General features: G+C 37.9%; 1 protein-coding gene across 3 annotated transcripts in view; it reads left to right on the forward strand.

Moving 5' to 3' along the window:
• ESRRG (estrogen related receptor gamma) overlaps positions 1-10,565 on the forward strand; it is a 371,822-nt gene extending 361,257 nt beyond the window's left edge. For all 3 annotated transcript variants that reach the window (XM_058802853.1, XM_058802852.1, XM_058802854.1), the window contains one exon: positions 6,398-10,565. In XM_058802853.1, coding sequence (XP_058658836.1) covers positions 6,398-6,642 — 245 coding nt within the window. In that variant the 3' untranslated portion in view covers positions 6,643-10,565. The remainder of the gene's footprint in view (positions 1-6,397) is intronic.
• Positions 10,566-10,854: the final 289 nt, after the last annotated feature.

Genomic DNA, 10,854 nt, shown 5'->3' on the forward strand with positions numbered 1-10,854 from the left:
CACACATAGTGGTGTGTTAAGGGTTTGTTACCAGTCTTTATTTTGACAAATATAAATAGCAAGGTCTTAACTCTTTTATGTCATTTTGTATAGAGAATAGTACACCATAGAAACAAATTTTTAGAAAAGGAAGTCACCCCCATAGTCAAAGTTTTCATGTTCCTTGCAAGCAGTTTATTCGTCATATTCCATTTTCTTGTAATCAAATAGATGATACCCACAATTCTTAGGGAAGTAAATAACTGTTGCCAGTTGCTTAATGCTGGCATTAGGAAATGGCAGCCTAGTTGATCAGTGGTTAATTAATGTTTCATCAGTGGTTAATTGTATTTTTTTTCTTTTTTTCTGGAAGCTACTCATAGTAACTGAGTAACTTGAACCTATTCCTCACTTAGTTAGGGAATAAGCAGATTGTATTTACATGTTAGTAGCCTGAGAGTCACAAAGGGCAAGAAACAAGGCCAAACTTAGTTGCCCTCAATGGGAATTGTGGTAATTTCTTATAGTGAATAAAAAGTACTTGGAAGTCTTCATTCAACATTTTCTTTTAGTTGGTGTCTCACCCCCAGCTCTATCATTTGAGTTTCCTTTTTTCCAGGCTTTTATTAGCCTTATAGTGTAGGGTCTTGAGCCAGTTCATGGTGTGCTGTTTGTTCTGCTTTGCAGCAAATATTCCTCTATTTATTGTCCTCACTACCTCTCCTAGTGGAAAGTAAGCCATTTCAGGAATAAAAGAGAAAATGTTGGTTTACTATGTATTAACTTCCTTGTGCCAGTGGTTTTAGTTCACTGCTAATCCAGTTAGCCCCTGAAATAAAGTCCCAATTCTATGAAGTAATTCCTTTTCTTACTATGCCTTCATTTTCTACTGTGTTTTAAAAACTGTTTTGAGGCTTCAGTTTTTATCTCTTCTGAAAAGTAGGCCAAACCAGGGCAATCCAGACTAAGGCCTCAGTCACTAAGATCAATCACACAAGCCTTTGTTTTCAGTTTTCCCTGCCTGTAATTCCTATGGACAAGGAATTCTTAATTTATTCCTCTTTCGTTTTCAGCATCTATTCCAAATGAAGTGTCCATTTCCAATAGAACATTCCAGATGTCAGACCATTTTTCCCATATTCTTTTGTCAGGGAAAATACTCTGTTTGCCTCTGTGCTTGTCTCTTAGCCTAACCATGCAGATCCCAGCAAACAGCTCTGCTCAGGATAAACAGGCAGGTCAAAATGAAGTATACTTGTTTATCCAACACACAGGGAAGACCAAAGTAAGTGTCTGGGCTAATTTCAGCTCTGGATGGAAAAAGGACAGGAATTCTTGCTGGATGAAGGAACCAAGAACCTGGTTTGATTTGCAATTGGCCATTTCCATGGGTTTCTTCTATCTTAAGCAGTATGCTTTTCAAAATGTCACTGTGTTGTGCTTCTCATAAAAATACACAGAAACACAATGTGGGCAAGCCCTTAGTATTCTTGTGCAAATCTGGCACATGTTTCAGGGGGAGAGGGAGGGATTCTGTAGTTCTGACAACAATTCACCCATTAATAAACACTGCAGTGGGTTTTTTGGGGTTTTTGGATTAGCAGTACAATCTAGATAAAAAATCTATTTTATTTGAGAAATAACACAGATTAGGATTTTTTTCATCCTTACAGAAAGCAAAACCATTTTGCTTTTTGTTCTTAATCTTGATCCCATCCAGTTCTTCCAGGATCCTACAGCTTTCTGAAGGGATTTCTCCAGAGTGAGTTTGTGAACTGCTCAGCTGTATGGAATCAGAAACATCACAGCAGTTGCTGTATTTCAAGTACTTACTGGTACCTACCTCTCCAATGGGGTTTACCAGCATCTTAATGTGTGTATTCAGTGCTGCATGCTCCCTGCTGCTTGATTCACTGTCCTGTTTTCTTTTTGCTGTCTGAATTTTCTGACATGAAGAAACACTTCACATAAGACCACTGATTTTCTTCCACTTCTGAGTGATGTTATATACAAAATATATGGATACCAGCCTTTAACTTTCCTCAGAGTGGGGTTTTGAGAGGTTTCCTTGCCCTTAGGTCAGGTGCTTTCCAATTTTTAGCGAGTTGTCACCCTCTGTGATGTGTTCTAATTGATTCCTGGGTGGCTGGATGTTTGTTTGCTGCATTTGAGATGAAGCTTGAATTTTAAATGAGGTAGATTGTAATCTGAGTTTCTGTCTGGACCTTAAGGTGTTTTTCTTGAATGAGATCTCCAGTTTTCTCCTATTTCTGTGCAATGATCTGATCAGTCAACTGCACAGAAGAGGTACAATTCTATTTTCCCCAATTGTAATGGTGAAAGAAGGCATTTGCAAGAATAGAGTGAGATCCTCCAAGCAGAGCTCAATGAGTCCATGTCCTCATTTGTTGATCTCACTCTCTCCCATGGCAGCTTTGATGAGGAACAACTTCTTCCTGCCAGGGAAATCCCATGTACTCAGCACTTGTATCAACAAGTGTTCTGTTTGTCTGTCTTCAGTTTCACCAGCCTGGGATCATGTTTTTTGCAGGGCATTTACCATCAAATTCTGCTGTCTTTCAAATGACACTTTGAAATTACCCTGTTTAATTTCATTATTTATACAGGCACTGGTTTTTAAGTGTGTTGCATCTGGCTATAGGTTTCCTCTGGATATTACCTGGGTGGTATGTAACTATGAATTATTCTGACTGACTGCAAACCCACTTAAAAAAAAACCCAAACCAACCCATAAACAAAAAGGTTTTTCATGGTATAGGAAGAACATTCAAATTCACTTATAGTCCAATTTCATATTTTCTTTGGAATTCTTTCTTTGTTTCTAGACTGTCACACAAATTGTGTTTCCTTAAATTATAGTGGTTCTTGATGACATCGCTGAGGATTTGGTTTATCCCAATACTTGAGCAGTATTTAGCAATGAGTTAGCCTGCTCTGAATTCACTTCTACATCTGCCAGTCTGTAGTTACTGAAGAGATTTCTCTCTTTTATTTTTCCTCCTCTTTTCCCCTTGGCTAGTTCAGCATTTTCAACCATTTTCCTTATTTTCAAAGGCTTACACCTGAGGGATTAAGATCTACATTCGTTTAATATCAGGAATAAAGTGGAAGTTCCAGACTGCAAGGCTGAAACTTGAAGAAGGATTTTTGTAGAGATTAATATTTTCCTGAGCAATCTGCAAGCTGAATCATGGTCTAATTAAATAGCACAGATTTATTGAGTTTGCATTTAAACATTGGCAGACCCTAGAATGAGTACAGCTGAAATGAGTTTGAATCTTTTCTGTAAATGGGGAGTTAAATTATCATAATAATTTGATTACATAATTTTTAAATCTTTCAAGCTAAATCTCAATTTTAAAAGCACAGTTTGAAGTCTTAATCACCACTGGAAGTGCCCCTCTCTGCTGTTTTTTCTTACCCCATTCCTTGTGACCAAATCTGTTCCCCAGGGCACAGCTTCCTGAACTGCTCCATGAACCACCATTTATCTGGGGGAGGCAAGCTGGCTGAGCACGTTCTTTCCAGCTATTAAATTGATTTCAAAGACAGCAACAAATACATTACATGCTTTATTACTATTTCTTCTCCATGTAAATAATTGCCCTGTTTACCAGAGGGATGGTACACAATCACCCCTGCGAGGATGAGGTAAGAGCCCTTGTGTTTGCATGTTTTCCACACAGTGGAGGAGTTTTAAAGCATCAAATGTAGTAGCTGTGTCAGAGGGCAGGTTTTGATTCCTTTCTGGGGGGTGTTCTGTTCCCTCCTCACTGACTTTCATTATAAGGAATAGATATTCCTAATGCTGCAGGCCAAATTGCTCTCCAAACTGCAGAGTTAAACATCTTAGGCAAATTTCACCTCTGTGTGAAAAATACATTTAGTCTGGACTCCATCCATCTATTTACAAACTTACAGTCACTACTACTGATTCTTGGCAAAACCAGACCAGTTTTGTAAAGGGTTAAAAACTAAACCTTTGTAGTCACATTCTCAATAAAGACCTGTCCCTTTATGCAACATGGTGCAAAAAAACCCTAAAATGTAATGAGAACAGTCAGTCTTTGACTCATCAAGGATTTGTTGCAGATAAAATGCTCCTATTTGGTTCCCCAGCAAATTGGCCTTGGCACTGTGGATCTGGGGAGAGGAGGAGAAGGTGTGTATTTTGTGCACAAACACCACCTGGTTTATGGAAACATTACTTGGAGCAGCAGATTGTGTGGTCTGTAGCACAGCAATGAATATCCAAGGACTTGGTAAAGAGTTAGGGAGTAAAGACAACAGTGTTTTTGGAGATTGCATTCCAAATTAGGCCTGGTGGCTGGACCCTGTGCTTAAGACATCAGTCACGTCTGTATGTGTGTGTTAGCATGTCTGTATCGATTACATCTGTTTGTAGGACACAGAATTCAGGGCTTTTCTCTTATTGACACAGAATTACTGAATAGAATTACCATATTAGAAAACTATCAAAAATGTATGGATTCAGGGAATGGTCTCACATTAATTAGAACTAAATTTTGCTAGAAGTAATATCTGCCTTTCATCCTTTTCAAAATGTTGCAGCCTTTTTTGTCCCTAAGAGAGAAATTTCTGTGTCTGTGCTTTCAGCACAGTGCACCTTGATGTGCAGCATCACATCCCAGCAGTGTATGTGTTTTAGCTGCATGCTTCTTAGAGCATGTATTCACTAAGACTCAGAATTATTAAACATGTAAAACTCCCATAGGACTCCATTATGTGTAATTAACAGATAAACTGTCATCAGAATCAATAAAACGTGCTAAATGATCCAAACTTGTATATAATTAAGTGTCTGTTTTAGAGCAGGAGCTGTAACTTTTTTTTTTTTTTTTCCTTTTCAATTTGCACATTTGTTGTGACAATAAGAGCTGGAACATTTTTGTTAACCTGTTACTTACTGGTTTGTTTTTCAGTTTACATGTTTGTATTTGAAAGGAGACAGGTATTTACTATCTGGCCTAATTATCTGATGAAACAGTTGCATGTCAGCTTTTAGGAAATTAATCTTAGATGCATCTTAATTTTCTGAATGTAATTCAGATATTTGAAGCACGTGCAAAAGTTGATGTTTAATCATCAACAGGGTAAAACATCAGCTCTGTCAAATACTGATCCAGAGCATCAGACTGCTGGTTACAGGTCCTGGAAACAGTAATGGAAGTGGGTTCCTTACCATCCAGCTCCCCAGTTGTTATTCTGTCTGTGAACAAGGGGTTCATTCAAGCCTGTCCCTGGGGCTTGTACCCCTTTGCAGCACTGGTATTTTCATGTGGTGCTTTATTGGCTCTGTAAGTCTGTTGACCATACCAATTTTGGTGGCTGATAGGGGCTGTTTGGTGGCCTCTTTCACCTACAGCTGTTTTTCCTTACTTGCATTCACCTCACTTTGGACCACATCAGGGTTTCTTTGGCATTTATGAGTACATAAAAGTCAGAGAATTAGGGCTGCTCATCCAAAGTAATCTCAGCATGGTCCAGTAACTGCGTGTTCTCAGGGACATCTTCACTTTCTGTATCTATCCAGTTGAGGGGTTTACAGTTATTTCAGTTAGATATTTTCTCTTTATTTCACACTTCCATTGCTTTAATCTTTTCAGGTCATGTAGCAGTTTAGTTTAGTTCCTGGTGTGTGTTGCGTCTGGGCTGTCACTCAACACTTACACCACCAAGGCACCTCACCTGCAAAGGTGCAGGGCAAGGTGTTTGCTTTGAGTCTTTTATAAAAAATGCAAAACCCCAACACTAACAAGATAAACCTCTGTCTGTGGGGGTGGGAGGGAAGGATTACACCTTGTAGGAGATGTTAGCTTCACCGAACAAAAGCTGTTCAGGAACATGCTAAGTGTTGTCTGTGTGTCTGAGTATGCCTGAGGGAGAAAAAATTTGCTAAACCTATCAGGAAATCCCTTCAGACCAGCATTTCCCTTGTTTTGGTGCCGTGGTCCTAATCCCACAGTCAGGATTTCTGAGTACCGGTGATGTCCATGGCTTCCAAGTGGGCAGCCTGACAGAATTTTGCTGAGCTTTTCCACAGTAGGGCATCCTTGCTTTATCCTTGCTTCCACTCCTTCAGCCCCTTGGCCCTGTCATTCCTTCAAAGCAGTGACCCTGCATATGGTTTGGGGAGCACTGAGGGTGACTGTTTCACTTGTTTGAGGAGGATGAGGAGAAGAATTACGTACCCAAGACTTAATTGTACGTTTGTAGTTCCTCAGCATTTCAGTACACTTGCCTAGAGGTCAATACAGAAATTAATGGGTAATTATCTTCCCTCTTTGTGAAAGAGGATGGGCAGAGCCAGTGAAAGTGTCGTTATCAAACTCTGGCGCACCAGACTGAAACCTCCTGTTGCTGCTTTGTTTTGCAGACTCAATGCACATAGAGGATGTTGAGGCAGTGCAGAAACTTCAGGACGTCTTACACGAGGCTCTGCAGGATTACGAGGCCGGGCAGCACATGGAGGATCCTCGGCGTGCAGGCAAGATGTTGATGACTCTCCCGCTCCTGAGGCAAACCTCCACCAAGGCCGTGCAGCATTTCTACAACATCAAACTGGAAGGCAAAGTCCCCATGCACAAACTTTTTTTGGAAATGCTGGAGGCCAAGGTCTGACTAAAGCATCATGGGCTTCCCCATCATGCACGTTTTAAAAAAAAAAAAAAAAAGAAAAAAAAGGGAAAATAAACAGGATAATAATGGCAAAGAAACTTAGTGTTTAATTAAGGAAAAAATGACTAAATGACTGCACTGATATTTAGCAGCAAGACTGTGAAGCAGCTTTCAACTTTTTCTTCTGTGTCTTTCTGATGCAGTTTTTTCTTTTCCTTTTCCTTTTCTCCCTTTTCCTTTCTGTTCTTTCCTTTCCTTTTTTCCTTTTCCTCTTTTTTTTTTCCTTTGCTGCTGAACTTTTTAAAAGAGGTCTCTAATTGAAGAGAGATGGAAGCCAGGCCTGCCAAAGGATGGAAATCCATAATATGGATGCCAGTGAACTTATTCTGAACCATAATGTTCCCAATGACAAAGGAATCAAAGAGAGAAGCACCGTACCTAGCAGTACAGTACAACACGATGAACTGACTGAATGCAGTATTAGATTTCATAGGAGCAGTCTCTAATTAGACGACTAAAGCGACGATGCATCGGCTGCTTCTTATCATTGCATTTTCCATCTAGATCAGTTACAGCCATTTGATTCCTTAATTGTTTTTTCAAGTCTTCCAGATATTTCTTAGGTTAGCTACGATGTAACTTTTTCAGGGAATAGTTTAAGCTTTATTCATTCATGCAATACTAAAGAGAAAGAAATACTGCATTTTTGTGCTGGCTTGAACAATGATGAACAATAATGAAGGACAAATGAATCCTGAAGGAAGATTTTTTTAAATGTTTTGTTTCTTCTTACTAATGGAGATTTTTTTGTACCAGCTTTACCAGTTTTCAGCCATTTATTAATGTGGGAATTTATCTTACTAAAGCAATAGTCGAAGGGAAGGTGCATATTATCACGGATGCAATTTATGTTGTGTGCCAGTCTGGTCCAAAACATCCAGTTTCTTAACATGAGCTCCAGTTTATAACTAAATGTTCACTGACTCAAAGGATTAGATTACACCTGCAGTATATCCGAGTAGTCTGCCATGCGAGTACTCCATGTGGAATACCAACCCGTAACGGTGTTAGGAGACGGCGGCCACGCCGGTCCCGCGTGATTCCTAACTGCTTCACTTGCAAATGAACAAGACATTACTGCCTGTTTGCAAAATTGTAACCTCACACGCAGGAAAACCCTACCAACCAATAGTAGCTTAGAGGCGATGAGGCGAACGCCGCCGTTTGCAAAATTAAGAAATCAGAGTAGTAGACTTCTGACCAAATTGAAGAATTTAACACTTCTATACCTTATTTATTGATTTAGATTTTCGTTTGTAAATGGCGATCCTTAACAAGTAGCTAAACCAGTATATGTGCTTTTCAACCAGTATTGCCACAGCATGAAAGTCAGTCAGTTTCAAGACTGTTACGAGGTGTAATCTAATGTATAAACCGATTAGATGCCCCCAGAAAACTACAGTCGCTAAATAACCAATAAACAATAACCTCCATCAAACGCTATACCAATGTACCAGTGTTAGTAGCTGCTCCCTGTACTATGTGAACATCCTTATTCTATGTACACAGATGTAATTAAAATTGTAATCCTAACAAACAAAAGAAATGTAGTTCAGCTTTTCAATGTTTCATGTTTGCTGTGCTTTTCTGAATTTTTATGTTGCATTCAAAGACTGTTGTCTTGTTCTTCTTGTGGTGTTTGGATTCTTGTGGTGTGTGCTTATAGACACAGGGTAGAATTAGAGACAATATTGGATGTACAATTCCTCAGGAGATTACAGTAGTATATTCTATTCCTTACCGGTAATAAAGTTCTTCCTAGTAATAATTAAGAGATCGAAACTCCAAACAAATACTCGTTATGAACAGATACACACTGAAATCATAATATTTTCAAAACAAGGGATAATTTCTGTAACAGTTTATTATAGAATACCAATGTATAGCTTAGAAATAAAACTTTGAATATTTCAAGATTATAGATAAGTCTAATTTTTAAATGCTGTAAATATAGCTTTTATTCAATCATCTCTCAGATGTTGTTGTTAACTCGCTCTGTGTTGTTGCAAAACTTTTTTGGTGCGGACAAGTTTCCAAAACTATTGCTACGTTGTGTGCTTTAAACAAAATAACAATGGGCCGATGCTCTCTCAGCCCTCATGCTAGGAAAAAGAAAAAAAACTGTGTATCTATCATTAGCTATATGGGACTATATTGTAGATTGTGTTTTCTCAGTAGAGAAGTGACTGTAGTGTGATTCTAGGTAAATCATCATTAGCAATTCATTCAGATGGTCAATAACTTGAAATTTATAGCTGTGATAGGAGTTCAGAAATTGGCACATCCCTTTTGAAAAAAATGTCAAAAAAAAAAATACAACTCCTGGGAAAAAGGTGCTGATTCTATAAGATTATTTATATATGTAAGAGTGCAAAAAAAAAGTTTATTTTCCAGAAAGTTTGTGCAGGGTTTAAGTTGCTACTGTTCAAGTACACTATATATATATAAATATATAATATAAATATTGTTTTTGCTGTATCACATTAAAGAACTTGGGCTTCAGGGTCAAAAGCCAATCAACTAGAAGTATACAAAAAAACACACAAAAAATGGAGATGTGTTAAAGGCACACGGTGCAAACTTTAGTTTTCATTTTCCGTAATTTTTTGGAGCTACAAAAGAGCAAGTATCTCAAGACTGTAAAACCATTACCTGAAACTTAGCTAAAAAAAACTGCACGGGCTTTATAATATTGTTCATCTTAAACCTTGCTGGAGGAGAGTTCTTTCAAGACCACTTACTTAATGTGAAGTGTTGGGAAAATTTCAAAGGGTGTATGTTTTAGCCATAACAATTTAATTTCTATTTTTGCTTCATTTTTTAATTTTTTCTTATTTAAAGCAATATGATTGTGTAACTCCCAGAAGTTACACATTTGTTTCAATCAGATCAGATTGTTGTATTTATTCCACTATTTTGCATTTAAATGATAACATAAAAAGATATAAAAAATTAAAACTGCTATTTTTCTTATAGAAGAGAAAATGGGTGTTGGTGATTGTATTTTAATTATTTAAGCGTCTCTGTTTACCTGCCTAGGAAAACATTTTACGGCAGTCTTATCGTGCAAAGATCGCAAAAGGACAAAAAAAATTAAACTGCTTATAATAATCCAGGAGTTGCATAATAGCCAGTAGTTAAAACTGAAAGAAAACAACAAATGAAAACAAACATGTCTATAGCTGTAGATGGGCTTCACATCTGTATAGCAATCAACTGTATATTTTTGTGATGTGTATCATACCGTGTGCTCCAACCAATGTCCATTTGTGTAAATGTATTTATTTTATATTGTATATATTGTTAAATGCAAAAAGGAGATATGATTCTGTAACTCCAATCAGTTCAGATGTGTAACTCAAATTATTATGCCTTTCAGGATGATGGTAGAGCAATATTAAACAAGCTTCCACTTTTGATTGCTTTTATTTTATTTTTTGTGTTGTGGGGTTTTTTTGGTTTTGTTTTCTTTTTTGGAGGAGGAAAACAGAACAATTAGTGTTGCCTTTTGTTACTTCCGTTCAAAACGGAGCCAGCGTTTGCACTTCTCCCTTAAAGTACGATATGAGTGTAAATAAATGCTATATAAAGCCTTGTCAGAATGAATTCCAGTGTGGTACAAGACATTTTGCATACTCTTAAATATGCAAAATGTCTCATAGCACATTAGAATTCAGGCTGGCAGGCCTTTATATAGCACTTATTTAATCTTAAAGCATCTACACATCAACCTGCATTACTCAAAACCATTGCCTTCTGTCAATGTCTTAAAAGAAAACTTTCTCACTATTTTAAGATCACATTAATATCATATAGAAGTAGGTTTTTGCTTTCTCCATCAAGAACTGAGTCTATCATTCATTCATTTCCACTGCAGGAGACTCCTTTAATGTGTTCTGAGTAAAAATAAAAAATAAATTAAGAAAAAAACACCTCTGTATTATTTGATCCAGTGTTGCTGAATGGAAGTAAAGAGCCCCCAGAGCAGTGATACAGACTGGGGTGGGTGAAGGGGCTGCAGCCCCCTCGCTCAGGCTCAGCCCCTCTGTCCTGTGGACTCTTCTGGAGCCATCAGAGAAGTGCTAATGTGTGCTTTTCTTGCTTTTGAGCCTATCTTGGTAGTGTTTTGTCGTGTTCACCAGCGTGTTTCTCACC

This window comes from Ammospiza caudacuta, chromosome 3, assembly GCF_027887145.1.
Source record: "Ammospiza caudacuta isolate bAmmCau1 chromosome 3, bAmmCau1.pri, whole genome shotgun sequence".
NCBI lineage: Eukaryota > Metazoa > Chordata > Aves > Passeriformes > Passerellidae > Ammospiza > Ammospiza caudacuta.